Source organism: Tursiops truncatus, chromosome 8 (genome assembly GCF_011762595.2).
Source record: "Tursiops truncatus isolate mTurTru1 chromosome 8, mTurTru1.mat.Y, whole genome shotgun sequence".
Lineage (NCBI taxonomy): Eukaryota > Metazoa > Chordata > Mammalia > Artiodactyla > Delphinidae > Tursiops > Tursiops truncatus.
Window position 1 is genome coordinate 77,282,347 of NC_047041.1, and position 16,308 is coordinate 77,298,654.

At 36.1% G+C, this 16,308-nt stretch overlaps 1 protein-coding gene across 1 annotated transcript in view; it reads left to right on the top strand.

The window, feature by feature from the left end:
- The window catches only part of ANO3 (anoctamin 3), a 137,739-nt gene that overhangs the window by 104,294 nt on the left and 17,137 nt on the right, over positions 1 to 16,308 (top strand). The window contains exons 15-19 of the mRNA XM_019948278.3: positions 3,180 to 3,291; positions 4,169 to 4,226; positions 10,194 to 10,291; positions 14,656 to 14,789; positions 15,512 to 15,664. Coding sequence (XP_019803837.3) covers positions 3,180 to 3,291; positions 4,169 to 4,226; positions 10,194 to 10,291; positions 14,656 to 14,789; positions 15,512 to 15,664 — 555 coding nt within the window. The remainder of the gene's footprint in view (positions 1 to 3,179; positions 3,292 to 4,168; positions 4,227 to 10,193; positions 10,292 to 14,655; positions 14,790 to 15,511; positions 15,665 to 16,308) is intronic.

Genomic DNA, 16,308 nt, shown 5'->3' on the forward strand with positions numbered 1-16,308 from the left:
TTCTCTCGGCTGGACATTACTTTTTGGATCCTATGTTTCTTCTGTCTTAACTTAATTCCTTATTTTGCTACCTGGAAAGTAAATTTCTCAAAACCTTAACGTGTCAGAAAATGTCTTTTTTTCTATCCTCAAACTTAATTTTTAGTCCCCCAGTTTGGGGTACAAAATTTTTATTGCAGATTTGTTTGAGCAATGATCTTTTATTGAGAACTCACCAGAGCCAACGCACTGGGCTAAGCTAAACACTTCTCCTTCATTATTTTGTCTTATTGTCATCACAACTCTATGACAGTATGATCCCTAGTTTATGGATAAGAAAACCAAGATAATTAAGTTAAATAAGTAGAATTTAAACTCAGAAGTGACAGACTCCATTGACTATGGTGGAGGAACTGTATGACTCTATCATGATATATCACTTTCGTTATAATGTATTTACAAATACAAGTAACAAGAGAAGGAACAGTGTGTAGAGGGAAGAACTAGTTCCTAGTTCATCCTCTGGATGACATGATTACTTGGAAATTACATGACTATGAGCAAGTTTTCCCCTCTCTCCATTCCATTCTTCCTCCTTCTCCTCTTTCTTCTGTTTCTTTTTGGTTTTTTTGAGTCAGTTTCTTCACTGGTAAAATGAGAATGATAATATTTCCTGTTTCACCATTGTAGGTTGGCCACCTGACACATGACAAGTGCTCCATAAATGGGAATGATCTTTTTCATCATTTTCATTGTTCTTTAAACCCACTGAGCTACAATTTCTTCAGCTGGGTAACAAAGCACTTGAACTACATTGTCTCAAAGGTTTCTTCCAGCTCTGATTCCTTACATTTATTAACTTTTAAAGTACTTTATACCCAAGATAGAAGCAAATCTAAGCAAGTGATTTGGGGACCACAATTGATAGTAGGAAACAGAACAGTTATCTGTGCTAAGTTCCAGGTGTATTCACTTCATATTTGATTTTTCCATCTGTAACTCATACCATAATGCCTGTGGATTCATAACTGTTGATTAATAATGAATGAATTGTATTGATTTAAATTAATAAAATATTGATATTTTACTTAAAGTAATATAATATCATTGCATGTATATACCTATAAATATATAAATATATATATATAATATATATGACATTATATTTTGTATAACTTTTGGCTTGCAAATTTATGCTTCAAATTAGAAATTAGGTTTAACTTTCTAGAGGAGGCCAAACACTGTTTTATTTAAAATATTTTTTTAAACTTTGTTTCTTGATTTCTTTTTTTGTCCAAATATTTTATTTTCAAAAACCACACACACAAAAAAATCAAAGCTTCAATTCTATCACATTAAGGTTTTTTTTAGAGAGGAAATATATAACATTTGATTCCAAGAGAGAATTTTTTCAGCCTAGTTTTATAGTTGTTGAGAATTAGATCAGAATGGTTGTCAGTTGTTCCAAATAATAAAGTAACTATAATAATGAACTGTGATTTATCTGTAATATTAATTATCTATAAAAATAAACCTGGATTCCAAGAAACAAATTAGATCAACTGGTAAAAAGAGTTTTTATTTTGTCAGAGGTCAATTCAGCAATAGGAGCATCTATATCAAGAAAATAGTAACAATAAAATCATATGTCACCATATTAACATTAGGCAAACAAGAATTTGATACCTATTTGAGAGAGACAGAGAAACACTTCATACTGATAAACAATCTACCAGGTCAATATAATTGTCATGATTTCTATACACCTTTTCATAAACCTTCAAAACATAGAAAGCAAAACATGATAGAAATACAAAAATAAATTGATAAATCCACACTCAAAATATAAGCCAGGATATAGAGTATTTGAATATCATAACTAGCAAGCTTCTTTTAAAATATATATAAACTGTATGCTCAACAGAAGTATTATTTTCAGACACTTGATACATTGACAAAACTTATCCATGTAATTTGGCCACAATGAAATTGCAACTTTTTTGCCCCCAAACAGAAATCACACAGGACACATTTGTGGATCACGATGCAATAAAATTAGAAATGGAGAACCAAAAGCAATCTTACTCACAGGATTTTTTTAAAAATCCACATTCTTATTTCTAAATAAGTTTTATGCTTAATTTACAAACTATTTAGAAGGAAACAACAATGAAAACACAACCTTTCAAAACCCATGGGGAAATGTCAGCCTATCCTGACTGCTCTCACTGGTGCCCACCAACCAGTCACTCTTTTGGATGCCCCACAGACCCCCTCCTATTTCCGGCACCTACCTGCTTTGGACTTGGAGTTCCCCAAGACCTGTTGTGTTTTTATTCTGTGCTTTGCTCATGCATGTATTTTGGCCTCTCTTTTCCTTAAGTCAGAGCCCATCTATTTTCTACCTTTCTTGAATTTTTCAATTATATTAAAATATATATATATATATATATATTAGATGTACATATATATTTTCTATCACTTATTTGGGTACTGGGTGGGAGCAGAGGCTTCAGTACATGCTGCCATCTTCATCCAATCTCTCTCATCACTGTATTTTGTTGTGTTTTGTTTGTTTTGTTTTGTTTGAGAAGTTAGAACCCTAAGGTGTGAGTTGACAGAGTTCTTAAAATTATCTTATCTAAATTCCTCATTTCACAGGTGATAAAACTGATTACAGAGAAATGTGAAGAGATCTGCCTGAGATTACCGGCAAATTAGGTGTAAGGTTGAGATAAAAACTGGGCTTTTGTGACTGATGTAGCCCTCTTTTCTCTTTACTATTCCACTTCAGTCTGCATACAAAATATTCCTTTTTCAAAGAACCCTGTGGACAGTTTAGGTCCCTATATTAAGTATAGCCAGTTTGGGTGAAAGACTGATCTAATATTTGTAGTTACCTCTAAATGAAAGGAGCAGAGAGAATCCTGAAAATCTTTATATCTTAATAACAAGCATCATACTTCTGTAGCTGTGGGAAATGTCTAAAGATTATCTCATTGGATCCTTTCAGCAACACTATGGAACAGATATTATCATTCCTATTTTTACAGATGCAGACACTAGAACTCAGAGACATTGAGTGGCTCATAGGACTAGTAAATGACTGAACCAGACTTTGAACATGGGACTTCTGATTCTGTGTCCATATTTCTTGTCATTTACCTCATCTATGTAAACACACCCTATGTTCCTTTTAGAATATCCTCGAACAGAATCTGAATGGGAAAACAGCTTTGCTTTGAAGATGTTCCTCTTCCAGTTTGTCAATTTAAACAGTTCTATCTTCTATATTGCTTTCTTTTTGGGGAGGTAAGTCAACTCCCTAGGCATTATCTTTGCAGAATGACAGAGATTGTCAACAGTTCCACTGCTGGTTTGTTAACAGGGGTGGCAAATTCTTTTCCTCTGCTTTAGAAAACTGTCCCAATCAATCTTCACATGCTTTTTCCAGTCAAAAGACTTCTCAGTACAGTCCTTCTAGGTGCCACTCCCAGTTAAAGTTGGCATAAAAAAGTAAAATCATATAACCTTTATACTTAATACTTTTTTTAATACTTTTCTGTATACCTGAAGCTAACACAACATTGTAAATCAGCTGTACTTCCATTTTTAAAAAATAAATAAAACATGCCATCCTTGGGTTGAATTATGACTCTCCAGTCATAAGTAATGGTTTTGTTAAATAAGAAAATAATTTTTATGTAACCTTAGTGGGGAAACATACCTGTCATGGTAATGTTTTTCTTTTCCTTAAATTTGTTGCAAAATATGAAAAAGAAGCATATTAAGCTACTGGTTCTGGTTTGCCATATGCTTAACACTCTGACAAGTGCCATGGAAACATGCTGAAGCTAGAAACATTTTAAACTAAGCCATTCAGCACGTTGTATTAATATTCGTTAACTAGGTCAAGAAGACATTAAAACTCCACAGGTAAAAATAGGAAATTTCATTCGGTTGGTTTGTCTGTACTTTCTCAACTCATTGATATTGACTTCACACATCATTTTTCCTTTTTAAGTTGGGTCCTTTGATGTTTAAGCATGGCCTAAGTCAACTGTTTGGGTACAAGTTGCTCCAGAGAACACTTAGGTCTCTACCCACACATGCACTTGTTGTAATGCATTAGTAAATGTTCTTCAGTCAACCCACATAAACGCTAATGAATTAAAATGGCTTTTTACAGATTTGTAGGCCATCCAGGAAAGTACAATAAACTTTTCAACCGGTGGAGACTGGAGGAAGTAAGTAATTTGTAAGGGTGGGTGTGGGGATAGGCATGGATATGGACCAATAACTATGGGAGGAAGAGGGGGTGGGAAGGGAGAGAAAGGGGAGGTGGAACAGGGAATTTCAGGCATGCTGAAGATGCATTTTCAATAAATGAGACTTCCTATGGTTTCAGAAATGAAGGAATTAAGTCTTTCCAGAAAAGAGGGTGATCCTGACCTCAGCTCTTTTTTTTTTTTTGTAAAGCAGGAATTTGTTCATTTATTTATTTATTTATTTATTTTTATTTATTTGATTGTGCCGGGTCTTAGTTGTGGCTTGTGGCTCCTTCATTGCAGCACGTGGGCTCCTTAGTTGTGGCATGCAAACTCTTCGTTGCGGCATGCATGTGGGATCTAGTTTCATGAGCAGGGATCAAACCCAGGTCCCCTGCATTGGGAGCCCAAACTCTTACCACTGCACCACCGGGGAAGTCCCTCAGCTCTTTTTAATATTCCATCAAAACTATTTTTTCCATTCACAAAGCCCAGAAATTTAGCTCCAGAACTGTTTTTCTTTGGGAGAATTATTATTGTCTATTGTACTGGTTTCCAAACTTTTAAACATGCTGGGTTTCCTTTTAAGCAGGGAAAATTTAGTCCAAAAGAAATCTTACTTCAAATACTAATTTATAAATATATAGGTATATCTTCAAAGTCTGATATGTCTTTATTGATTTATTATATGTATGTCATGGAAACAAAATGTCTAGGAATAATATCTCTCTATCACAGTGTAAGAATATTTTATATTTTCACTGGGACTGACAAATTGTCCTCCCAAATGCTATGCTCTACCTATAGAGTATGAATCTACTTTTCAGACCTCTGCCAAGAGAAACATTTTAATTTTTACCAATAATCCAAAGGATATCTTCTTTAGATTTCAGTTCCTTTAATTACAAGTGAGATGGAGAATATTTTTCATATGTCTGTTGACATTTTATACTTCTCTGTGTGTATTATTCCTATTTATTTTCATTAAGCTGTTTTTCTGTTTTAATAATTTATAAACAAATAAAATTGGGCTCTAATCTTTCATATTTGCTGCAGATATGTTTCCCATTTTCTTGTATATAGTTTAGTTTTGTTTTGATATTTTTTTACACAACTATATAGCATTTTCTAATCAAAATATTACTGTTGTTAATGGTTTGGGGAATTTGTATCATGACAAAAAAAATGTATTCTCCATTCAGGAAATTTTAAAAATTCACATTTTTTAAAAAAAATTATGTATTTATTTACTTTTGGCTGTGTTGGGTCTTCATTGCTGTGTGCAGGCTTTTTCTAGTTGTGGTGAGTGTTGGCTACTCTTCGTTGCGGTACGCAGGCTTCTCATTACGGTGGCTTCTCTTGTTGTGGAGTCCGGGCTCTAGGTGTACGGGCTTCAGTAGTTGTGGCACTTGGGCTCAGTAGTTGTGGCTCACAGGCTCTAGAGCGCAGGGTCAGTAGTTGTGGCACATGGGCTTAGTTGCTCCATGCACGTGGGATCGTCCTGGCCCAGGGCTCAAACCCATGTCCCCTGCATTGGCAGGTGGATTCTTAACCACTGTGCCACCAGGGAAGCCCAAAATTAACATGTAGTTTTAGCTAATGTTATTTTTTTTTAATACTGATGTCTTTGGCCCATTGGAAGTTTATTTTGGTGTAAAGAGTAATCAAGATCCCCCCATGCCTAATTGGCAGCCACACATTTAATAAATAAATGTAATAAATACATGTTTTCATTCGGCAAAATGAGACTGTAAGAGTTTTTATATTCTACATCTTGAAATTTCTGGACTCTTTTCAGTCTCATTGTTAGACTGTTTATTCCTTGTCTAGTTCAAAATTGTTTTAATTATTCTAATGTAAAATCCAATTTAATTTGTGGCAGCATTAGTAGGAGGTCATAATTTAGAGAGAGGCTAAGAAAAGATTACCTGAGAAATAGGAGACATTTCTAATCTCTATCTAAAAAGTCCCCAAAACTCAGGGCCTCTCTCATTAATGTTGTCTCCCCAGAGTCTTCTAAAAGTTTATTGGAATACATGGAGAAAGCCTAAAGATCCCAAAGAACGTATGCTTTATATCACAGAAAACTGAGCTCAAATGTTAATATTGCTGATTATTCATTCTTTGTCCTTAATTTAACCTCTCTGAATATCTGTCTTCTCATCTGTAAACTGGCAATAGGAACACTTAGGTTGCAAAGCTGTTAATAAATAAGAGACAATTTGCATAGGACAATTAGCACAGTCCCTGGACTGTGGTAGGAACTCTATAAATTGTAACTGATATTTATCTGTGCTCTGTCTCTACAGCCACCTGGGTATTATTCTATTGGGCAGAGATCAACTAAGGCCTTTCATAGTCCCAGGCCTCCTGAAAATCCCCAAATCAGACTTGCAGCTTTCTTTCATAGCCCAGAAGTATGACTATATCTGCTAAAAGGTTTTCAGCTACCCAAATGGGGGGAAAAAAGCAAGGCTTACTTTTTCCAGGAGTGTTCAGTGGCGTTAGCAAGGGTAGTGTGGGGAACAGTGTAGTCACGCGCAGGTACATCTGCCTATTGATGCCATTTTAGTGGCTGCTAGCACCAATATTTTGTTTAATTGGGTACTCTTAATTGTGAAATTATTGGAATTCATGATTCTTCTTTGAAAGTACCAGGGGAATAATTATAATACTAATGTCAGGAAAAATACTTCATAACCATCCTAGATATTCTCCACAATACATATGACATAGATAGTAGCCATATTTTCCAACAAAGGATTATTTATTTTAAAAAACACTCAGTGAAATAAAAATATGGGTTTGTGATAGACTCTAGAAATCCTGGAAGTGTAGATGGAAAAAGTATACATGGTGGAAGATAAGAATTGATCCTCTGAATTCAATCATACAGCAAGCATTTATTGACACATATTCTATCCTAGGTCTCTGCTGGGTAATATGTGGTGTACAGATGAAGAAGTCTCTTTCCTTCCTTTGATGATTTAATAGTCTTGAAGAAAAGAACATAACCATGATCTGTAACAAATATTTTGTCTTTGGAATCTGACAGTCTACATTCTAATTTTGCCATACCTGAACCCATGATCTTAATATCTCTACATCTCGATTTTTTTTATGTGCAAATTGTGATAAGAATAGCCATCTCAGTAATATTGGCCACAGGTGGATTAAATTGGATCATGCATGTAAAATCCCTGGCATAAATAATGGTAGCCATTATAAAGAAAGGAAAAAAGTACTACAATTTTATTTAGAACATTTACAAACTGACTATACTGGACTTCCCTCATACTATGCCATATAATATCTCATATATGTAAATCTGTGTAAAATGTTAATAATAACTAATATTTAATGAGTGTTTACTATATGCCAGCACATTCCAGCAATTGGTTCTAAGTGTTCTACATATATTAATGCATTTAATCCTCACAACAATTCTGTTATTACACTCATGTTACTGATGAGAAAACAGAAGCTTAGAGAAGTTATATAATTTGCCTAAAATTATTGAAACATACCTATAAATTGATGAAGTCATCAATTTGATGATTCCGGCAGTCTAGAGTTCATGTTCTGGTGACTGCCCTTTCCAGCCACCATTGGGATAGCATATTGCCGCAGTGGAGAATCTAATAAAAATTGGTTTTGGTACAAGATCGCTGAATGATTGCTGGCTCCTACATGTAAATTGGATTTAGAGTAAACATACTAAAGTGGATCAAGTGAAAGGAATAGGGTATTGCAGTCTGATACTTCTGTCTGCCACTTAGCTTCATTATCTACAAAACAGAGATATCAACACCCATGTCACCAGACTCTCATGAGGAGCAAATGAGAAAAATATGTGAAGGCACCCAGCTTTGGGTTGTCCATGGTCATGTAATTTTGAATGGTGCAATGGGAATGAAAGCCTGGGTCTCCTGCACATTCATCCATGCCCTTTACTCATTCTAAGTATAGACTTTATCCCGAATGAGTTTTAGAGTAATGAAGGACTGGAGTTAGCTCAAAGCAATCATTATGTGAAGAAGCTGTTAGATCTCTTTCTCTACCCTGTAAATCAAACTACAAAGTCATCAAGGCTTAAATTCAACAAAATTATAAATGGTCTGTCATCCAGCCTCCCCACTTTGGCCTACCACTGTGGAGAGTGATCCAATCACATGGTTCTGATAGTCTTCTTTTTAACTTCCCGCGTAATAACAGGCTTTGCTAAAGCAACCCTTCAAGGCAATGAACACAATTGGTAAATAGAATTCATCCTTAGCATTACATGAAAGAGCAATGGATGAGGGTACAGGAGACCTAAGCTTTCATTCCCACATTACCAGTTAGCATTGCATGATCTTGGACAAGTTAATTTGCCTCTGTGAGTCTCTCTACAAAAATGAAGAGTTTCAGCTTGCAACTGTGATCTGTGATCTGACTCTGTAGCTTAGTAATTATTCTGCCTCAGACATTCTACCAAACCCACTTATGGTATATATGTAGCAGAGTTCAGGGGGTCCTAAATTCAGAAGGAGTGTGCTTGGATAGGAGACTTGAAACTTCTCCACACAATAAAAATTATCACTGGCAAACCCTCTCTCTGGCTCAGATTAGGGGGTTTTAAGTTACTGGGCTGGAAACAGAAAAGCAGGCTCTTTGTGTCCTAACTATTTGTTCCCTTTGAAGTCCCACTGGTACTGATTTGATAGAAATAGAAACTGTAGATCAAAGCTATAGAGACCATCATCCTTACAAGCAGGACATGAACCCATTTCCAAAGAAAAAGACCCACACTTTCCTACCCAAATATCTTCTATAGTGCAAAGTTTTCAAGCAAAGCACATTTATTGCAATTTTCATTGGAATCACACTTTTGTTCGTGTGGGTTTCTAATGCTGTTACTGAGCATCTGAAAAAGCAGAGGAGCACAGAGAAGGCAACATTGGGATCATACAGACAAACTATTTTGTGGCATACTTTTATCACTTAAAATACATTATAATATATGTAGATACTCCCTCTCCAGGAGATACGGGAAAATGAGTAACTTTGCAGAAGAAACACTTGGCAAATACTATATTAACCGAGTGATGAAAGTTAATATCACTGGTGATGTCATGGGGATACCATGTGGCCCTGATGGGATGTGATGGAAATGGCACTTTACCTCTGTGCCCTGCCTCCATTCTTAAAGCACATAACCCCAGTCTAAATACGTGAAAATGTCAGACAAACCCAGATTGGGGGATTTTCCAAAGGGTGCTTGTCCAGCAGTACTCAGAATTGTTAAGGATATGAAAATCTGAGAAACTGTCTAGACCACAGGTGACTGGGGGGAACATGACAAATAAGTGCTATGGGGTATCCCATGTTGTGTCCTGGAGCTGGTGAAATCTAAGTAAAGTCTGGAATTTGGTTAATAGCAATGTACCAATATTGACTTCTTAACTTTGACAATATACCTCGGTAATGTAAGGGGCAATGGAGGGAATTGGGGGAGGGGTGCATGGGCACTCTCTGTTCTATCTTTGTAAATTTTCTGCAAATTTAAAATCAGTCTGAGACAAAAAGCTGATTTTAAAAAATATAAACATTTTTTCATAGAATTAAATATTTTGCTATCACCTGATTGTTAATAGGTATGTAGTATTCCAGAGCATTCATTAAATGTGATCGTGCCTAGCACAGAGCTTGGCAGTACTAAGTGCTCATTAAAAGTTAGATTTTTTGGTTATTGCTGTTATAATTTTGATCAATATTCCAATGTATATTACTGAAAACTCCCCTATCAAGTATCCTCATATGCGCTATTTCTTCCCTGTTTTTATTCTCTTTACACATGGATATAAGGTGCCCTGGCTTTAGAATTTGCTGTACAATTTGAATGTGGGGGTGTTTAAGGCAACCTAGAAGAGCAAGATCATTAATGCTCTTGTTGTTCTGTTTCAGTGTCATCCTAGTGGCTGTTTGATAGACCTTTGCCTCCAGATGGGAGTTATCATGTTTTTGAAGCAAATATGGAACAATTTCATGGAACTGGGATACCCGTGAGTACTTAATTTTTTTTTAACATCTTTATTGGAGTATAATTGCTTTACAAGGGTGTGTTAGTTTCTGCTTTATAACAAAGTGAATCAGCTATACATATACATATGTTCCCATATCTCTTCCCTCTTACATCTCCCTCCCTCCCACCCTCCCTATCCCACCCCTCCAGGTGGTCACAAAGCACCAAGCTGATCTCCCTGTGCTATGTGGCTGCTTCCCACTAGCTATCTATTTTACATGTGGTAGTGTATATATGTCCATGCCACTCTCTCACTTCGTCCCAGCTTACCCTTCCCCCTCCCTGTGTCCTCAAGTCCATTCTCTAGTAGGTCTACGTCTTTATTCCCGTCTTGTCCCTAGGTTCTTCATGACCATTTTTTTGTTTTGTATTTTAGATTCCATATATATGTGTTAGCATATGGTATTTGTTTTTCTCTTTCTGACTTACTTCACTCTGTATGACAGACTCTAGGCCCATCCACCTCACTACAAATAACTCAATTTTGTTTCTTTTTATGGCTGAGTAATATTCTGTTGTATATATGTGCCACATCTTCTTTATCCATTCATCTTTCGATGGATACTTAGGTTGCTTCCATGTCCTGGTTATTGTAAATAGAGCTGCAATGAACATTTTGGTACATGACTCTTTTTGAATTATGGTTTTCTCAGGGTATATGCCCAGTAGTGGGATTGCTGGGTCATATGGTAGTTCTATTTTTAGTTTTTTAAGGAACCTCCATACTGTTCTCCATAGTGGCTGTATCAATTTACATTCCCACCAACAGCGCAAGAGGGTTCCCTTTTCTCTATACCCTCTCCAGCATTTATTGTTTGTAGATTTTTTGGTGATGGCCATTCTGACGGGTGTGAGGTGATACCTCATTGTAGTTTTGATTTGCATTTCTCTAATCATTAATGATGTTGAGCATTCTTGCATGTGTTTGTTGGCAATCTGTATATCTTCTTTGGAGAAATGTCTATTTAGGTCTTCTGCCCATTTTTGGATTGGGTTGTTTGTTTTTTTGATATTGAGCTGCATGAGCTGCTTGTAAATTTTGGAGATTAATCCTTTGTCAGTTGCTTCATTTGCAAATATTTTCTCCCATTCAGAGGATTGTCTTTTCATCTGGTTTATGATTTCCTTTGCTGTGCAAAAGCTTTGAAGTTTCACTAGGTCCCATTTGTTTATTTTTGTTTTTATTTCCATTTCTCTAGAAGGTCGGTCAAAAAGGATCTTGCTGTGATTTATGTCATAGAGTGTTCCACCTATGTTTTCCTCCAAGAGTTTGATAGTGTCTGGCCTTACATTTAGGTCTTTAATCCATTTTGAGTTTATTTTTATGTATGGTGTTAGGGAGTGTTCTAATTTCATTCTTTTACATGTAGCTGTCCAGTTTTTCCAGCACCACTTATTAAAGAGGCTGTCTTTTGTGCCAGTTCCATACTGTCTTGATTACTGTAGCTTTGTAGTATACTCTGAAGTCAGGGAGCCTGACTCCTCCAGCTCCATTTTTCTTTCTCAAAATTGCTTTGGCTATTTGGGGTCTTTTATGTTTCCATACAGATTGTGAAATTTTTTGTTATAAGAGTACTTAATTTTTAAACTAGCCTTGTATAGAGTTACTAAGAATACTAGTTCTTTTTTTTAATTTTTAAATTTTATTTTATTTATTTTTTTATACAGCAGGTTCTTATTAGTTATCCATTTTATACATATTAGTGTATATATGTCAATCCCAATCTCCCAATTCATCACACTACCACCGCCTCCCTGCCACTTTCCCCCCTTGGTGTCCATACGTTTAAGAAGAACTAGTTCTTAAGAATTGGGGCTTGGTAATCAGAGAGATGACAGTTCAGTTCCTACTCCTCTCCTTACAAAATGTGTGACCATTTGTAAGCCAATCGACCTTTCTGTGCCTCAGTTTTCACATCTCTAAGAGAGGCTCAGCAGCTGTATCTACCTCAAGAACCATTGTAAGGATTAGACAAAATAATGGATATAGAGTAACTTGTACTCTGTTCAACATCTTAAGACACTTGTTGGTATTCTTAAAATATTATTGGCAGTGCAGGTTCTTGAGAACAAAATTAATTTTCTGGTTTCTTTTGGCTACCAAAAGACCAAGGTTGTTGTTGTTTTTGTTTAATGCAGAGAACCTCCATTTCTGTCTCCCCCCTTTAAGAATGAAATAAAATTAAAATCCTGGATGGGGAGGTTTGGGGCTCTTTGTTACAACAGCAACAGCAATAAATATTTAGAACAGGATTGATTGTGATAACATCAAAACAACAGCATTCTGTTTTTTCCCTATAGATAAATTCTAACTGTGAAATACTGACATAGAAGGACCCTGAATGCCCACTTTTACATCTGTTAAAATATATTATCCTTTAGAATACAGTGAAATAGAGTGTATTTAAAACATTGTGGTATGGAAGTATTGAGGCCTAATTTATTTAAAAACATTATAATTTTGAGGAATTTCCTTACTATGGGGAAAGAACTGGTTAGTTGATTAATGATATAAATAACTTAGGCTCAGTCATCAAATTATACCATGTTTCTTTCTCCTCCTTGGCCCTTAAGTAGCATCAGGATATTCCTGAGCAGAGACCTGGGGGTTGGAGAGGTGATATTAACCCAGTGCATCGGACTGGGAAATTGTGGAGGCCTGGTACAAATTCCTTTTCTGCCTCTTGCTAAAGATGCTTATAATTTACTTAACCTCTCTGAGACATTTTTTTTAATTTATAAAATAAGGGATTTATAAAGATTAAATGAGATGACCCAATGGTATTTAAACCTTCATCAATAAATGACAGAAGCTTTTTGTGAAGAGATGTTTACACAAATCCTCAATAGTCAAAACAGATTAAAATGAATCTCTGCTAAATGAAAGGAGAATAGGCATGGAGGTTTGGGAAGCCCAGTCCGTTTTTCGTATTCCTTTCTATCTTTGGCTTACCTCTTTGAAACATAAAGTTTGAGGAACCTAATTTGAAAATATTTGAGTAAATTAGGTATCAAGTGCCTAGCACAGGATCTGAGATGGTGTCGATACTTCATAAGCACAGTCAAGATGGTGTAGTAGTCATTGTAATATTAAGAATGATTCTTGTTGTTATTATTGTCTGTGTACTTCTGTACATACCATGCACTTTGGACATCACATTTTCGCCATGGCCTTGCCCAAGAGGTGAGCCTGGATTTTGTATATCAAATCCCAAGGCTACCATAGCAAATGACATCCTGGTGGGGTTTTCCCAACAGCTGGACAAAGGCCTTGCTGAAGAAACTCTAGCAGGAGTGAACCAGTTCCTAAAGCAATGACTTTTAAACTTTTAAAGCACAATTCTCTTTCCTCAAGTAAAATCTTAAGCAGACTGAAATAAATAGGATATAAGCAAGCAGGCCTTCCATTCCCAACTCCCTTTTTCATCTTCACGAGGCTCCAGAGGCAACCTCCATGGAGCACACATTGAAGCGCTACCTGACGTTTTGATCTAACTATGGTGGTTCTTCCAACCCCCACTGAAGCTCTACGTCCATGATTAATTAAAACTGAGAGTTGGGTACTGTTCATTGGGTCCTGTGAGATTCACCTTATCCTAGAGATAATTTTTATCTAACTCTTAAGATAATTTATTACCCAGAAGTCTACAATATTTGCATACCAGGATATTTCTGAGTCATATAATTTCAAGACTGCCCCTGGGTTAGGGAAAGAGTGTTGCTACTTCCTTTTCAAGTCTGATAAATGGACTGAGACACAGATTCATTACCTGTAAATTATTGTTCACTATAGGAGCAGAGTGTAATCTCTTGAATCCTTCATAGTTATAAACTCAGAGAAGTGAAGTGACTTGCTAAAAGCCACACAACTAATGCATTGTAGGGTGAGGAATAGAAACTACATCTCTTGAAACTCTAGGTAGGGCTCAGTTATCTAATGTGAAACATGATTTTACTCATGTTCAGAGAGCACAGCCCAGAAGATTTGGAAGGAAGGGCTCAGATCCAATCACAACAGGCAGCATAAGAGTTTAGGTATTTATATAGGTGGGGTAGGGGAAGGAATCACAGAAATGAGTATTTGTCTAATCAATATTAGGAAGCACCTATAGTATATGGGAGGATCAACTCTTTGATAACTATGTAGATGTTTGTAGGGTCTAGGAAGTCGGAGGCCTCTTCTTCCTTGCTAAATTTAAAGTTGAGACCATGCAAAGACCCCCCCAATTCTCAGGCATGCTTAGTGTAGTCCTAAGGTAGTTGGAGTTTCTCTTTTCTTAATACACTATAAATTGTTTACCAGGTGCTTAAATACGAGCTTAAAAGGCCTTTGCCTTTATGCAGGTTGATCCAGAACTGGTGGTCACGACATAAAATCAAGCGGGGAATACAAGATGCTTCCATACCTCAGTGGGAAAATGATTGGAATCTACAGCCCATGAATATTCACGGACTGATGGATGAGTACTTAGAAATGGGTATGGAAAGAACCTTCTGCAAAGCTATTTGACCCTCTTGATACGTTTCTTCTACTTCACTCAGGCTCTGATTCAAGAGAGAAAACCGTCTCCTTTTGAGCAAATATTTTAAAGGAACAAAATAAAGCAAAACCCACTCCTATGTTGAGAAATGTATCAGCCCAACCAAATAAAGCAATAATTCTTTCTCACAGTAAACATTTGCACAGACCCAGTCTGAGTCTTGAGTCTTCAGGAAGCTTACTTATTTATATTACAAAAATAAGGATTCCCATTCCAACTGATAAGATCACTGCATGTTGTTTTGACATTTGCTTTTGTTCTCTGGCCCTCAGTTTTCTCATCTATAAAAAGAGAGGACAAGATTAGGTCTCTTGCTTCCTTTCTAGGACTAAGCATGTTTCTTCAAGTCCTTCTCTGACGTTTTTCTTCCTTCATGCTGCATGGCATAGAGGTGAAAGTCTCATAGACTTTCAATCTATTGAGATCTGAGTTTGAATGCAGTTTTTAACATTTTTCATCTATCTACCCTTTAGCCAGTTTACTTAACATGTATGAGCTACATTTTTCTCAACTGTACAGTGGGATAAGCATGTTTACTTTGTAGGGATGTTGGAAGGATTAAAGGCAATCTATGTAAAGATGCCTAATATGGAACAAAGAAAGCACTCAATAAATGATACTGTTTATATTACCGATTTTCTAACCCTCTTCCTTTACAGTTTTGCAGTTTGGTTTTACCACCATCTTTGTTGCGGCTTTTCCTCTGGCCCCTCTTTTGGCTTTGTTAAACAATATCATTGAAATCAGGCTGGATGCGTACAAATTTGTCACCCAGTGGCGGAGGCCTTTGCCAGCCAGAGCAACCGACATAGGTAAGATTCAGCAACTACATGATTTTTGCATTGCTAAGGCCAAGTGGTGGCTTGATCTTACTTAGCACAACGTGGGTTTCTATTGCTGGAGCTCTCTTCCAGCCATAACAAAACTGTTTTCGTTAACCAAAGAATGAAATGAGAGTAAGTTTAGTTATAACTCTTAGTTGAGGGTAAGTTCATACTGAACATGCTATTTCATAAACTTATTTGTAACTGAAAAGGTTCTCATATATCCCTTTCCAGAGCTTATTTTTTCATTCCATTATTTTTTTTTCATTCCATTATTTTTTAAAGTTAACTTTAATCCTATTTGAAACATCAGTTTTGACTATAATCAATAGTCTATTGATACTATATACAATTTCAAAAGCTTTTTTGTGTATCTATATGATGCCAGATTGGCCTCTTAAGAAGTAGAAAATGTTCACTAGTGATTTTCAGGTCTTGACACTAAACTAGTTTTACTTTTTCGTAGTTTTACATTAAAAAGGTAGCTGACAAAGATAAAGGCAGAACCCATAGTGAATACAGATATTTCAGAGTTCACACAATGAAGTAGAACTTTATTTTTATAGGTTTGAGTACCTCATCAAGTTCTATACATAGGCTTTGAAGAATCTTAAGCAGCTGTGTCTATATCT